The sequence below is a fragment of the Numida meleagris genome, chromosome 6 (assembly GCF_002078875.1).
Source record: "Numida meleagris isolate 19003 breed g44 Domestic line chromosome 6, NumMel1.0, whole genome shotgun sequence".
NCBI lineage: Eukaryota > Metazoa > Chordata > Aves > Galliformes > Numididae > Numida > Numida meleagris.
Genome location: NC_034414.1, coordinates 44497404 through 44513319, shown reverse-complemented (window position 1 = coordinate 44513319; position 15916 = coordinate 44497404). Strand labels below are relative to the sequence as shown.

At 37.1% G+C, this 15916-nt stretch overlaps 1 protein-coding gene across 5 annotated transcripts in view; it reads left to right on the top strand.

The window, feature by feature from the left end:
- The window catches only part of PTPN21 (protein tyrosine phosphatase, non-receptor type 21), a 41935-nt gene that overhangs the window by 17811 nt on the left and 8208 nt on the right, over positions 1–15916 (top strand). For 2 of the 5 annotated variants that reach the window (XM_021402741.1, XM_021402740.1), the window contains exons 7-19: positions 1065–1152; positions 1367–1455; positions 2346–2433; positions 2585–2664; positions 3801–3902; positions 4552–4612; positions 5614–5698; positions 7941–9403; positions 11650–11787; positions 12458–12556; positions 14273–14494; positions 15089–15217; positions 15524–15758. In XM_021402741.1, the coding sequence (XP_021258416.1) occupies positions 1065–1152; positions 1367–1455; positions 2346–2433; positions 2585–2664; positions 3801–3902; positions 4552–4612; positions 5614–5698; positions 7941–9403; positions 11650–11787; positions 12458–12556; positions 14273–14494; positions 15089–15217; positions 15524–15758 (2879 nt within the window). The remainder of the gene's footprint in view (positions 1–1064; positions 1153–1366; positions 1456–2345; positions 2434–2584; positions 2665–3800; positions 3903–4551; positions 4613–5613; positions 5699–7940; positions 9404–11649; positions 11788–12457; positions 12557–14272; positions 14495–15088; positions 15218–15523; positions 15759–15916) is intronic. The other 3 variants (XM_021402743.1, XM_021402742.1, XM_021402744.1) reach the window with 3 other exon arrangements.

Sequence of the window (15916 nt, the reverse complement as noted above, 5' to 3'; positions counted from 1 at the left end):
CCTGATAATATATCTATGAAACTTGTTTACAGCATGAAGTTGTGACCCCAGTAAGGATGTTTCTCAATAAATAATATTGGCAAATACTGCAGGCAACTGAAATGTAAAAATGGTCACTGTGCCAGAATGCTTGTGATCTAAGCAAAAGGCTGATGAATGTGGTAAACTTACTCTGTTGTCACTTCATTAGCAAAATGTGTTTGTGACTATGGTACTAATACTAATGTGGGTTGTGGGGTTTTATTTGCATTATTTTAAAGCAAAGATTTGAAAATTTCAAATTGATTTATCTTTGAAATGTTTTCATAACAAGATAGAATGCATAAGGTCCAGTGAGAAAAACTAATCTGCATGACATTAGGACAAGGTGAAGGAGTAAAGAAAACTATGATTGAGAAAGTATTGAGAGACGGAAGTATGAACATGACAGAATTTTTCAGGTAGAGATAATGCCTTTTGTGAGATCAACTGAAGTATTTAGGGAAACACAAGATTTTTAAGCCCTGTGATGCTAGTGCAAGTTGGTGAGAAAACTGCCTTTGCCAGCAGGTTTCATTAAAAAAAAAATACTACCGTTAATTACAAACTTTATCTTGCTGAAGTTTTTAAATCATTACAATTAAATGTCTGTTAGGATTTAGAAAATAACTCTCTTTCCTCATATGTGAAGCATCAAATTTGATGTAGTTCCTTGTATACTAAATTTGTATACTTCAGTAGGAGAAATTGAGGTCTTGAACATGTGTGTTGGAATACTTACTGTGATAAAGTGAGAAAATAAGGTGACAGTGATGGATTTGAAGAACAATGTCATGATTTTCTGCCACCAGCAGAGACAATAATTTTAACTGGTCTTTGTTGCCATTTCTGGTGGAGATGACTGAAGTAAAGAAGTAACCAGAATCAGACATTGGTACAGAAGGAAACAGTATGTTTTGATGGGTGCATGGTGGTCTTGGTGGTGTTCTTGAAGCTTTAATGGTGTCATTCAGAGTAAAACAAATATATTTTTTGTATTGTTGACTGTATTAGCTGATCACTGTTATCATTGTTTTCATTCATAGAGGCCTTACTCCTCCTGATGCAGAAATGTTATATATGCAAGAAGTAGAGAGAATGGAGGGCTATGGTGAAGAGACCTATCCTGCAAAGGTAAACAGGGCTTTAATTTTTGTCTCAGTTGCTTTTCTTCCCTATGTAAAAATAGTTGCTTTCTGCCCAAAATAAAAGCAAATAAACAATAATATCCCCAAAACAAAACACATGCTACTCTTTCTCTTTCCCCAGAATTCTAAAACTATTTGTTTCTCATGCAGCTTTCTAAGAATTTTTCTGTATGTGCCTAATTTTTTGCAACTTTTTCCAGGACAGCCAAGGAAGTGACATATTCATTGGAGCTTGTCTTGATGGTATCTTTGTGAAACACAAAAATAGCCGGCCTCCTGTTGTTTTTAGGTTAGTATTTTTCTTTATTAAAATATCTTTATAATATCTTCTACATAATATTTTGTGTGAGTACCTCACTAGCACGAAAGACTCTTAGATATTATGTGTGCTTATTCATTTCATAAACCTGGGCATTATCTTGTAGCCCTCATACTAAATAAATACTGAATTTTGAGGGAATCATAGAATGGCTTGTGTTGGGAGGGGCCTTAAAGACCACCCACTTCCAACCCCCTGCCATGGCCTGGTTGACTCTCACCAGATCAGGCTGCTCAGGGCCACATCCAACCTGGCCTTGAACACCTCCAGGGATGGGGCATCCACAGCTTCTCTGGGCAGCCTGTTCCAGTGAATCACCACCCTCTGAGTAAATAATCTCCTACTAAAACATAAACTTAATCTCCTGTTTTATTTTAAAACCATTCCCCTTTGTCTTATCACTATCAGAGCATGTAAAAAGTTGGTCTCTCTCCAGTTATAAGATCCCTTTAAATACTGAAAGGCTGCAGAGAGGTCTATTGGCTATACAATTAATCCCTTTAAACTGGATTAATTCTAAGAGATGAACACGTAATATACATTTAATTGTGAAATATTTATTGAGTCGAAAAGGAGCAACTCTGTGCACAGAACATATAATGTCCTAAGATACGTACATCAGCTTACTTAGCAATATTCAGTTGTAAAACTATCCAATAACTTCTTTCATATATTTTATGTAAAAGTATTAGAGTTAAATGGTAACATTTGCATCAGTATTTACAATTCATACGTTGTTTTAGTTAGGTTGTTAGTTAATGTTTTGCTAGTTAAATTGTAGGCACAGGGTAATTCAGTTGCATTTTCTGTGGTTTGAAAAACATAGCTCACCAGTCACGTTCTGTTCCTTTTGTCTGCAGGTGGCATGACATTGCCAACATGTCCCACAACAAATCCTTTTTTGCATTAGAACTGGCAAACAAAGAAGAGACAATCCAATTCCAAACTGTGAGTGGATTTTTTTTTTTTTACTTTTTTCACTTTTTTAAGTCAGTTAATAGCAGTTTAGTCTTAAAAATTGCAGTGACTTTTATGAGAGCAAGTGATGGATGTGTGCATTTTGACTAATGACAAATTTTGTTTTTGTTTTTTTTGGCAGGAAGATATGGAAACAGCAAAATATGTGTGGAGGATGTGTGTGGCTAGACACAAATTTTACAGACTTAATAAATGCAGCCTGTAAGTAGAATACTTTAGCAGAACTCTTGGTGCCCTTGAAGTTCCCATAGGAAAGCAAAATTTATTATAACTTCTGTAATTTCTATATTGTCATTTTTAGATTATACTAATGGCTTTTATTTTTTCCCTAATCATCTTTGAAATCATGCTTATCACCAGTTTCTCAGTCTCACACTTTACTATGGTTTATAATGGAGGACAATATTAAGTACTGAAAATCTTACCAAAAGTAGTAATGTTTGGCCCCGATGCTGGATCTCAGTGCCGTGACAGACTTTAGTTGCTTTGGAGGCTACTATTGCTAGAATGTTTGTTGGAAGCGCTGGGATTGGGTTTGGCCTATGATTGGGTGCACTGCCCTGAAAGGACACTCTGAAGGCCTTTGAAAGGGCGGGAAGTGTATGTGAAGCACTCCTGAAATGTGCTGGATTGACAGCTGAGAGGTATGTGGTCCTCTAGATATTCATGGAATCTGTATAGCTCAAGTAGCACCAGTATGAAGTAAATTTAATACAATTCATCAAATTAAATTTAAATGGGCTGGTCTCCAACTTGTAAATCAAGGGCTGGAATTTGAGCTAATCATTTTCACTGGTACAGATTTCTTTTAGTTAAGTTACTTCAGACAAAAATAGAGAAATAGACCCAGTGAATAACCCACAAAAAGCTATCTCTGGAGGTGTTGATATAAAATTCCCTGCAGCCTGTGAAAGTTAACAGAATATTTTGTACCACAGATTATTCACTAGCATGGTTAATTCTAACTCTTCTTAGAAGAGTAAGATTAATTTAGAATAAAATAGCTCACATATTTCTAGGCTTGTAAGGCTGGCTGCCATCTGAGAGAGTTGAGAAGTGTTGGTAGTGCATTTCTCGGAATTGTGAATTGCAGTTTGAATAATATCAGTTCTGTAGAGTTCTATAGTTCTGTATTGAATGTCAGTCTCTAGGATTACTTACTTTTGACTCTTTTCACCATAACATGGTTTTATTAGTAGGAAAAGTCATAAAAAAAACCACTGTAATTATCTCCATTCTGTGACTCTCTGTCATCTGGTCCTGCTGCTGAAAACTCCTATGCATGTCTGTATTAAGTTCAGGCTATTTTTCTTTATTTGCATGTACCTTGTCTTTAGAGATTCCCTGGACTCTCCACCTGAGGAGGGCTCTCAGAAATCTTCACTCATTCTTTCCCTTCCACGCTTTCCAATCCTTTCTCGTCCTTCACTTCCCAAAGGGTGAGCTGAAAAATCATTTTTCTTTCTAATCTCTGACAGTTGCTAAGTTGCTACATCTGTATTACTCTGCCTTTTTTTTTTTTTAAGCCGTCTTGCCGTGGGAGTACCGGTACAGTGTAATGTGGGGGAAAAGGAGCTTAAGGTTTTTAAACAGTCCAACATGGAGGCAGTCCAATAAATTATGAAAAGTTATTAACATTAGATAAAATGTTAAAGCATATAAATTCTCATACAGTATAGTCATACTTTCTGGTTTCTCTAGCATTGTCCCTAACAAATGTCAAGGACTCCTTTTAAGCAGTGATATGTATGGTCTTGAAGAATAGGTTACTTTATAGCATGAGATTTTCTATGGAGTTCAGATTTGGAACTAGTCCCCTTTTACCCTTCTGCACAGCTTCAGGGCCATTTTCTTTTTATGCTTTATATAAATGAGGCAAAAATAACTCAGGTATTTCGATCCTGGTTTTTTGATTCTGCTCGTAGCAATGGTGGTTTATGCACAGAGCTCTTACATTTTGGAAGGACTGCTTAACAATGCTCTAAAAAGCTCAGAGTGATTTTAACTAACCTTGGGAGGTCTTTCCAAGGATTGAAATAAATCTTGGTGTTATAAGAATCATTTCTCACCATAAGATTTCTTCTGTAGACAAACCCAGCCCATTACAGTGAATCCTGTTAGAAGGCGGTCTTCTTCCAGGATGTCTATGGTAAGGAGAGCAAATAGTTTTATACGAGGGCTGCTCCGAAAGTAATGCCTCCTATTTTATTATGTTGGCCCACATTGTCAGCGGTGGATATTGGTGGTATGGCAGTAAAAGTTGAACCTTCCCACCAATATTCCATTAAATTTTGTTGCCATGTGACAGATAACAGCAGAGGGGCAAAGGATACAAAGGGACACTTTGACAGAGTGGTGTATGACGTGGAAGTGCATATGAAGCAAAGATGTGGAGTTCCTCAGTGTGTAAAAAAATTGCGAGCATTGGCATTTATCGACTTTTGCTGAACGTTGGTGGAGGCCAGAACAGTGAATGTGAGCACGCTGAGGTGGTGGGTGGTGTGTTTCAGCAGTGGCAGCAGCAATAATGCGTCACCTCTGCTGGTACAGATTTTTCTGAGCACAGTGCGCAGACTCCTGCTCATCACTGGTGAAAATGCATAAATAATGGTGGTGACTATATTGAAAAATATTGTTTTGTAGCTGAGAACTTGTTCTGTCAAATAGTGTTCTTGTGCTCTTTATATCTGTTGTAGTTTCCATGGAAATAAATAGGAGGCATTGCTTTCGGAGCGACCTACGTATTTGCACTTCTGAGGATTTAAATAGACTATGAAACAGACATTAATTTCCTTCAGTGAAGTAAAATAAGCAGTGAAAAAGATGAAGCTATTATGTGAAAACTGTTTCTGACTTGTCAAAAAAGCTGTTGTGTAACCTCTGAATAATGGAATTAAAATAATAGCAGTGAAAAATATTTTAAACACTTCTAGTTTGCTTACTCTCTCTCTTAGAGACTATCCTAAATGTCAGATGGCAACATATAGTCTGTGTTTTTTTAATATATAATTCTTGTATGATCTTTCCTAAGGAGAAACTTAATTGCAGATTTAGAGAAATGGTTTAAGACTGAGTCTCTGTGTGTATAGTCTTCAAGAACTCTGTACTTAAATAACAAGATCATTAACTACTGATAAAATTCTTACTTAGCCCAAGCCTCAAGCTTTTATGATGCCTCCACCACCTCAGCTGCATTACAATGGTCATTATACTGAACCATATGCGTCCTCCCAAGGTGAGTTTTACCAGATTAGTAAAGTTCCAATGCTTAAATAATTTTAAACATGGTAGAAAACAGCCAAATCTTGTGATTTTTATGAAATCTTTTATTTTGTGAAGTCTAAGGCCACACTACACCACTTTGAAGGTAAAAGCTATAATTGTGTTTATAGCTACTTAGCTAGAGCTGAACATGAGACAGGTTTGTAAAGCAGCAGTCACCGATGTGCTTGTTGCTACTCTACATGTATGCTGATGTGAAAAGTGAGATAAGAGAAAAGGTAGTTATGATAACAGATACAGCAACTATTGATTATGATCCCTTGTTGTCAACGGTTTATGGGCATTCGGCCCGGTTCTGTGACGAATGGGAGGGGGGACCCACGGACCCACACCCCAGGAAAGGGAAAAGGGAAAAAAGGGTATGGAGATGGGCGTAAAAACAAAACAGTGGCAACAATCTGAGGAGAAACAAACTAATTTACTAAATAAGGTATTGGAATGCAAAATAACACACTATAATACAATATAATTACAATTTATTCTGATAAATCCAATACAGAGAGATAAAGTGTCCAAAATTAAAGTAGGCCTTACTCTAATACTGACGATAAGACGGCTGGGGAGCGAGATGCTGCCAGGATGAGAGATGGGTGGAAAGAGAGCAAGGTCTTGTGATCTGCAAGTTTTTATCTTTCCCTCTGACTGGAAATGGTAACAGAGGAGCAAAGTCCCCTGGGGAATGTAGTAGACCTTCTCTTCTGAGAACCAGGTACATTCACTACATGATGTTATGATGTGGAATACCAATAACCGAAAATCATAAAACCATGACATTCCACCCCTTATTCCACATCACTACATAAAACCATGACGCTTGTGTGAATCTAACTGACTGGAGGTCTTGATTTATATAACAAGCTGGTAAGTTCTGGAATTCTGAGATTCTTGTCAACATTGATCTTAATAACTGCAAAGACTAACCGAGCCCCCTAGACAATTAAAAATAAAAAAAAAATGGGAAGGGAAGAAGAAGAATTCATCCCATTTTTAAGCAGAGTTTCTCTCTGAGTTTTCCCAACCACCTTGTAGTCTAACATTCAAAGGCTTTGAAACATTTCTTTGGGGAAAAATAGAAAAACAGAATTCTCAAGGAATGCGCACTCCTAATCTAAGCTCTGGAGTTATGGCTGTTTTCTCTGCTTTTTTGATGGTTACACATAGTATGATTAATCAATGTAGTTTCTGCCCTTGAGAGATTAATCTCATCTTTTGCAAATTTGCCTCAGTTTTGACTGAGACCTTCCAGTCTGCAACTCAGCGAGATAAAAAAAAATACTTGTAATAACTCACTGTAAGGGAATGAGCGCATTTTCAATGTGAATAGTTCTATAAGTACTCAAAAAATATATATTCAGAATGTACCTGAATTGTTTCCAATATGGTGTTGAAATCATTGCTTGATGCAGCGAAGACTATCAGGCTTCTAATTCCTACTGTACAGATCCTACTTTTGAAAATATATATTTTTTTACAAACAAAAGAATTTTTGATTGTAAGAAATTTCATTAAAATAAGTATGGCAGTGGTGAACTCAAACTGTTATATCAGAAAATCTAAACAATGATTTAGTTGTTTTCTCCTGCAGCTGGGCAATTTGCACAGCCAATGAAGTAATTGTTAGACTATTAAATGTATATTTTCCATAAACTGTTAGAAAATGTTCTTTACCCATTAGAGGTGTACATGTTAACGTGCAAATTGTATATGGTTCTTGTTTAAACTGGATTCAAATTTTCTGGATAAAAGTTAATTTGATTTTTTTTAAAGTGCTTGTGATCCACCTATGTCCTGAGAGTGTTATGAGGAGAAGGTGTTTGTTTTTTCTTGCTGTTTAAACTGATCTCATTAGGCTATTGCAAACCTAGGTGTAGATGTTTGTTCTTTCAGTTAGAATTGTTTAAAATTTTGTATAGATTTTATCTAATTTAAACTTAGCAAACCCATCCTAAACTGAGGGAAAGCCCTTCTTAAACAGAGGTAATGCATTCCAGTAGGAATTTGCATCTGTTCTGGTAAATATACTTAGGTATCTACAACACAAAAAAGCTGTGTTTTTTCTCTTCCCAACTGAAGACATAGCTAAGCATGACTGAGATTTTGAAAGTCTCAAACATCAGTTAGCTGAGTCTTAATAGAGAATATCTTTGTTGTTCAAGGTCTTGAACATAAAGATTGTTCTTAAACTTTACTTTCAGATAACCTCTTTGTGAGCAATCAGAATGGATACTACTATCACTCTCAGACTAGCTTGGATAGAGCTCCTCATGACTACAGTGGTCGAATCCGCAATGGTAGTGTCTATAGTGCACATAGCACAAACTCCTTGAACAACCCACAACATTACTTACAGCCGTCCCCCATGTCCTCTAACCCAAGTATTACTGGGAGTGATGTCCTGAGAACTGATTATGTCCCATCACATAGACATAGTGCACTAATTCCACCTTCTTATCGGCCTACACCAGACTATGAAACTGTGATGAGACAGCTCAATAGAGGAATGGTACACACAGATAGGCAGAGTCATTCAATGAGAAATCTTAATATCAGCAATACATATGCTTACAGCAGGCCCGATGCCTTGGTTTACAGCCAACCCGAAATACGAGAACATGCCCACTTCGCTTCCCCACAGTCTAACCATTATCCGTTTAACCTGAACTACAGTTTTCATAGCCCGTCCCCCTATCCCTATCCTGCTGAGAAACGCCCAGTTGTTGGGGCAGTCAGTGTGCCTGAGTTGACAAATGTGCAGCTCCAGGCTCAGGATTATCCAGCACCAAATATAATGAAGACCCAAGTCTATCGACCACCTCCCCCATATCCATACCCAAGACCTGCAAACAGTACTCCAGACCTTTCTCGACATATCTACATTAGCAGCAGCAACCCAGATCTAATCACAAGGCGAGTTCATCATTCTGTCCAGACATTTCAGGAAGACAGTCTGCCTGTGGCACATTCTCTACAGGAAGTCAGTGAACCTCTAACATCGGCACGTCATGCTCAGCTGCAGAAAAGGAACAGTATTGAAATAGCAGGCTTGACTCCCAGCTTTGAAGGAATAAGAATAAAAGAGAGGACCATGTCAGCATCTGCAGCAGATGTGGCTCTTCCAAGAGTTATTTCGGAAGGGTCACAGCCCAACATTCTGATAGAGAGAACAAAGCAAAAAGAAAATGAGCAAGATGATGGTGTGAACTGTGATCATAAGAAAACCCTTTCAGATGCCACTATGCTGATTCACAGTAGTGAAGAGGAAGAAGAATTTGAAGAAAACAAAGCTAGTACTAGTCTCTCTCCTCTTCCTGAAGATCAAACCCAGCTTTCATCCGTTATGGGTGGCTACTCTCATGATTCTGTACTCAACTACCCCTATAGCTCTGTTGCTTCATCTGCTGGCCCTTTGCATATTCTTGAGCCTAAACTACATATTACAGAAACAGAAAAGAGAATGAAAGATATAAGCCCAGTTCATTTTCTAGTAGAAAACCAAGTACAGAGAAGAGGGGAAGGACTGCTTACTCCATCTATGTCAGAATCTGACCTTACAACATCAGGGAGATACAGAGTAAGGAAGGACTCAGTAAAGAAGAGACCTGTGTCTGATCTTTTGTCTGGGAAGAAGAATATTGTGGAAGGCCTTCCCCCACTAGGTGTAAGTGGATATTATTTTTCGTTTTATGTTGTTTCAGGATGTTCTGTGGCTAGAGTTTTGTGGGGTTTCTAAGTGTTTTTGTTTGTTTGTTTTTAAATCAATCTATGTTTTTAAAACGTGAATTGTAAGTTACTTTAAGTTTTAATTTTATTCTTCTATTTTTCTCTCATCAACTTTGTTTACTCATCTTCTCTGCCATGTCTGAGTTTTGTTTGTGTAGTCCTCCCACACAAGTCCAACTCTGCAGCCTCCCTCTGTCTGACATAGCTAACCTAGCTAGTAACTACAGAATGACCAGTTCTAGATCCCAAATTCTAGGCTCCCTATCCCTATCTGGAACAGAAGCAACTGTTTCCGTTCCACTACCAGCTTTCTAATATTAGAACTTCCTTCACTGAAAAATCAGATGTAGCTGAATGTTTACCTTTTTAATTCCTTTATCTTCTTACTGTGACCTAGGAGGATAATCTGACACATTAGGCAGTAAATTCTTTGCTTATGTTCTCTTCTTTCCTCCATACCTTTCTCTTTTCATATCCTTTCCCTTTTGCCTTGCCTTCAAGCTGTTTTTATCTCACTGAAGTTATTTCTTGCTTGCCATGCCCCCTTCTCCTACTCCAATCTTACAAAGCCATAAAAAGAAATCAGTTGAACAACTGCAGTTTTCACTGTTCCTACAATCCCCTCTTCATAGAAGGTCTGCTCGGGACTGTATGATTTCACTTGCAATCTTTACCACTCACTGTGTTTGGTTCTATATAGTTCCTGGCATATTTCACATGCTAATGAAGGAATAAATTTTTATAGTTATTTTGCTTTTTTTCCATTGATTGTTGCTAACTTGCCTGCCTGAGTTTGTCAAATACTTTTCTGCACAAACTGGTTGGCAGTGGAACTACTATACAACTTCTACTGTTGTAGTAACTGTTAAAGCTGATGCTGCAAAAGCTAACCTAAAGTGAACTACGTATTTAAAATATTGCTATGTGCTCAGCTTTTTATGTGAGACTTCTTATACGTAGAACTGAACACAGTTAACTTACATCATTTTCATTCATTTAAAAATTGTTTTCCTAAATCTCCTGCCTTCTGTGTTCTGTGGATATAGAAAAAAGGTGATAGCTTTCTCCTTATATTCACATTTAGATATACTCACTTTTTATTTTTTTCTTCAAAAGATATGTTTTCAGACATTGGTGAGTCTACCAAAAATCATACCTTGCCTTTTCTCTGTGATAGCCAAGTATATATTTAAATCAACTTCTGAGGTGAAGTTGATATTAGAGCTTACTTACTGACCACTTCCAGTGAAATATGTTCTAGATTAGTAATATTTGAGTGCTATTGCAGAATAGAGAATTGTGCTTTTGTATTCATTATTGAGATGAACTACCTTGTAAGAAAAGCTGCCCCTGCAACTCTTTTTGCATTTTGCTTTCCAGCTTTCCAATGAACTTCTACTGTTGTGTTTATGTTCACTTTTAAACCTATTGACTTTGTCGTCTTATTCTTCACTGCCATTTAGCTTTTGGAAACATTGATCACCATTCAAGCAGAATATTTGCCCATATTTTCAGTGTATTTTTTTTTTTTTTTAACAGCTAAACTGAGCAACTGAAGGAATGATAGTTTTCTCACTTTGGCTTTCTAAAAGAATAATCTGAATTCATTCTTACATTAGAATCTCCCATTGATATTTTTCTCAAATAAGATTCATAGTCTAGTTCAGGACTCAGATCTGCCTGTTCTTGTGTGTTCATGTTTTGTATATGCAGTTCATTGCAAACATAATCAAACATTTTGTTATATCCAAATAACTTATAATCTCATTGTTATGACCATCTATAGAGAAGAAAATTGTCTGAAAATTGTCTAGTAAGGAGTTATTTTTATTTATGTATTTATTGGTTGGATAGTGATTCCAGTTCTGTCCAAGAGCGTTATTTATCCAGAGTAGCTGCCTCGCAACCTCAGTTGTGAGCTTTGTAGGAAACAATATTTGTCATTCTCGTGCAGTTTCATTAACCTGTCTGGAATGAAGACAGACTTGTGTCGTGTCCTTGGAGGAATGTTGTCCCACCACTCTAATCTCTCACTGCAATACTTACCATGAAAAAAAAAGGTCAGAGCTGTTTGCAGAAGGGGTCAAAGAAGTATCCTTTGCTAAACTGAACTCATCTGGATTCTGCTTTATGACTTCATTTGCTTTTAAAAAATATTTGTAAATTGTAGCTTTTCTTTTGCAGGGTATGAAAAAGAATAAAACTGATGCAAAAAAAATAGGGCCCCTAAAGCTTGCTGCCCTAAATGGACTAACTTTGGCTAGAATGCCTCTTCCAGATGAGGGGAAAGAGGAATCAACAAGAGCAACGAATGATGAACGGGTATGGGGAATTTTTTAATGTTTGATTTCTCTTTTATGCTAGTGGTTTTTCAAAATGAGTTGCATATGAATGGTTCTTTCTGCTCTCGGTTCAGAGTAACTCAAACACTGAGAATAGAAACAAAATGAAGAGTGAGACTTCTGATTGTTAAGTCATTGCTAGAGGTTTTAGGTGTAAAAGAAGTTTTTCTTTAAGACATAAGATGACCGTGATTCTACTCATGGCTTACCCTTTGAACACAGAGAAAATGAACTAGTGTCTTCTGGTACATTTTTGTGCCAAGTCTTCCTGTTTTCTGTCTTAATTTTTGGGTTACTTTCCAGAGTGAAAACAGATCAAACTTAAAATTCTGAGTGTTAGCCTAAACTTGATTGTAATGATTAGTAATTATATAATTTTCACAGTAAATTGTGTAGTTAAATTGCACCCCTAGAATACAGCTTGTGCAGATTGTATTTATATTTTGCTATGTGAATCCCTGAAAGTATAGATGGAATGTGAGTTATTTGCTGAAATTTTAAAACCTCAAAAGAATTTCAGATTACTGAGCAAATGACATTAGATTTTAGAACTGAGGATCATTCTTTGAGAAAAGTAAGACTTCATCTACATGTACCAGGGTAACCAACGTACAAATGTACTTCAGCCTGCCTTGTGTATCATTAAATAGGTGCAGGAGAGTGTGAAATACAATCAACAGTCTGTGAAGGGCTATTTAGAACAGTGCTGTTATCATACATCTTACCAGGGAGCAACTACATACACCAAGGTCTGTGGTGATTATTGTATATTCTCTGACTATCGGTCTCTTTGGAGTCTAACAGTGGTTGGAACATCCTCAGCTGCAGAACACCATCTGCTTCAATTTGCTGACAGTCACTGAGCAGGATTAGAACCTGAAGGGACAGTCACACTCTGACTAGCCGGCAGTTTTAAAGAACAGTCCAAGAAAATTAGTTGCAAGATACAGAGTAGAAATTTGGTCTTGTAGTTTGAAGGACTAAACTGAGATTTATAGGAGAGGGACTTGACTATTAATTTCAGCTGTGATGAAATGGCTTTTTGAACTATATGCAATCCTTAAAGATGGTAAAGGAAGACAGAGATTAACTTCTACACTTCTACATTTAGTACCTATGTTGGTTATTTCCTCTTATTTATAACTATAATCTCTTCCTGAGTTGATACTAAATTAATTCAGCCATATTACCATCCAGCTAGTTCTGCCCAAAGTGTTGGGGGAGAAGAAGAAACCGTAAAGTCAAGTTATGAAGAAGATGCAAATCTCTGCACTTTCTCTTCAGGCAGTCTTGTAGAGGAAGAATAGGTATCATGAAATTGGAATGACTGAAGAAGCAATACAAATCAGATATGTGACATGAAAGAAAGTCCAGATTGCGGATATTTTTAGAAGACAAAGACTTTATATTCGATTCGCTGGCTGTTTTATTGCTCAGCTAAGTGTTACTATCAGTTTAAATGAGAAAACTTAGTCTAAAAATATTAGAGTTTAGACAGTTAATGTACTGATGTGTAAATTGCATAGGAAGGAGGTTTTACATCATCCTCTGCAGCATTTGGCATTGAAGTTATTTGATACAGGATACTTTTCTGATCTGATACCACAGAGCAGTTGCTGAAAGAGGCTGGGGACATGTGACATAGATGAAATTTTCTGGCTGAAATCTTACATATTTTTCCTCTAATTATTGTTGGCAAAGAGATGCTGAAATTCCAGAAGTGTCTTATGATTTAGAAAGAACCTGATTTTGAAAGAATAAATCTTTTGGTGGGCTAATTTAGTAAACCAGATTGGATTGTAGTACTAGAAAAAAAATCCTGGTTTTATACCAGAGATTATAAGAAGGCTTTACTGCTGTCTTTTATGTTTAATATTTTCAATCTAAGAAAATGTAGAATATTAGAGGTGAAAGATAAACTCATTGACTGAGGCAAGCATTTTGCTTTAAATCTGTAGAGTATTTCTTGGCTTAAGTGACAAATTTGACTTTGTTTCAGGTGGGAGGGGTGGGAGGGGGATGAGGACAACACAGTTATATGAGATTTTTAAAATGACCAGTGTGCTACATCGAGCAGAATGAAAAATGGGTATGTCTCATTTAAAAGTACTCAGAGCAGTTTGTAGTGTAGCATAACCAGTGGGTTTAACCAAATACTTATTTTCCCAACTGAGTTGCCTTTATAGAAACTAAAAACCAGTTTTTATTATTCACCACTATTATCCACCAACCTGGTAAAGTATAACAGGATTTTTTAGACGGTTTTCACTTGAGCAAAATTCCTGCTGGTGAGAATTGCTTCTAATTTGTTCTGGTACGTTTGTAAAAATAGTAACAGTTTGAACAACATTGCAAAATTGTACAGGAGAGGAAAATACATACATTTTATCCTTTATGAATTCCATATTAAAATAGACTCATTTTAGAGTGTGACTTCATATGGTTATCTTTATTCTGTCTCTTAGTGTAAAGTTCTGGAACAACGGTTAGAGCAGGGCATGGTATTTACTGAATATGAGCGCATTCAGAAGAAAAGGCTTATAGATGGTGAGTGCTCAATAGCTCGGCTTCCTGAAAATGCTGAGAGAAACCGGTTCCAGGACGTCCTTCCTTATGATGATACCAGAGTAGAACTAGTCCCAACCAAAGAAAATAACACGGGTTACATCAATGCATCTCATATCAAGGTGAGAGAAATGCTGTTGGAGAAATATTTTCCTCCCTCCCTCTACAGTTGTTTTTGTGGGAAAGATGGAAACTGTTTATCCCCACTATCTGGAAGAATAATAGAGGGTTAATTATTGGAGAGCTCTTCTGCATTTCACTTCTGTACTGAAGAGGTATTCTGTATTGATCATCTCTCTCCTATCTCTTCCATCTCTCTCCAGATAGGTACCCACAGAAGGCATGTCCATTCTTCCAATAGTTATGGAGGCAGATAGCTTTTAAATCAATTGGGATTCTTTGCAATGATTAAAACATTTTTCAACTCTAGTGGTAATAATTATTTCCTCATTTTCCATACCCTCAGGCTAGATCCACAACAGGCAGTAGTCTGCGTCCTTGCTTAAGTTTCCTTGAATGGTTAGAGGAACAAATGGAGCTAGAAGGAATTCTGCTCTTCTGTAATATTCTGATGCCCTAAAGAGGCAGATATAAATCAGAGTGCCTATTTCTGAATTGTTGCTGTCTTTTTCAGTTTGTGGATCTTAGAATGGCTGACTAAGAAACTAGGGAAAAGATTTTGCGTAATTAGTAATCTAATCTATTTCTTTTTACAGGTCTCTGTTGGTGGCATAGAGTGGGATTACATTGCTACGCAGGGCCCTTTGCAGAATACCTGTCAGGATTTTTGGCAGATGATCTGGGAACAAGGGATTGCCATTATAGCTATGGTGACAGCAGAGGAAGTGAGTATAAACCAGGTCAGATCTATCCCTGAACCTTATGCAATTTTGTTCTGATTTGTTAGAGGAAGGGGCTCTTTGCTTCAACAAGCAGACCAGTCAAAGATAATTTTCTGGTGACCCCTCTGTGTTGCTTTCCTTGGAAAAAAATCTTAATTTCCAAACTCTTTCCCATGGAAGATTGGTTTATTTAGTGAAAAAAAACCAGAACATTGTAGTAGCACTTAATATAGGAGAAATACAATTGTTACAAGAACATTAGTTGTTGTGTTTTTACATTTCTTGTTAAGCAAATGTTTTATTCTGAAGGAAAGTGGGAGAGAAAAAAGCTTCAGATACTGGCCACGTCTTGGCTCAAGACACAACACTGTAACATATGGAAGATTTAAGATAACCACACGATTCCGGACTGACTCAGGCTGCTATGCAACTACGGGATTGAAGATTAAACATCTTCTCACAGGACAGGAGAGAACAGTTTGGCATTTGCAGTATACTGACTGGCCAGAACACGGCTGTCCAGAGGATTTAAAGGGATTTCTCTGTAAGTTGTATTTAATGGCTTTTGACTTTTCTCTCTCTCTCTCTCTCTTTCTCTCTCTCTCTCTTTCTCTCTCTCTCTCTCTCTTTCTCTCTCTCTCTCTCTCTTTCTCTCTCTCTCTCTCTCTCTTTCTCTCTCTCTCTCTTTCTCTCTCTCTCTCT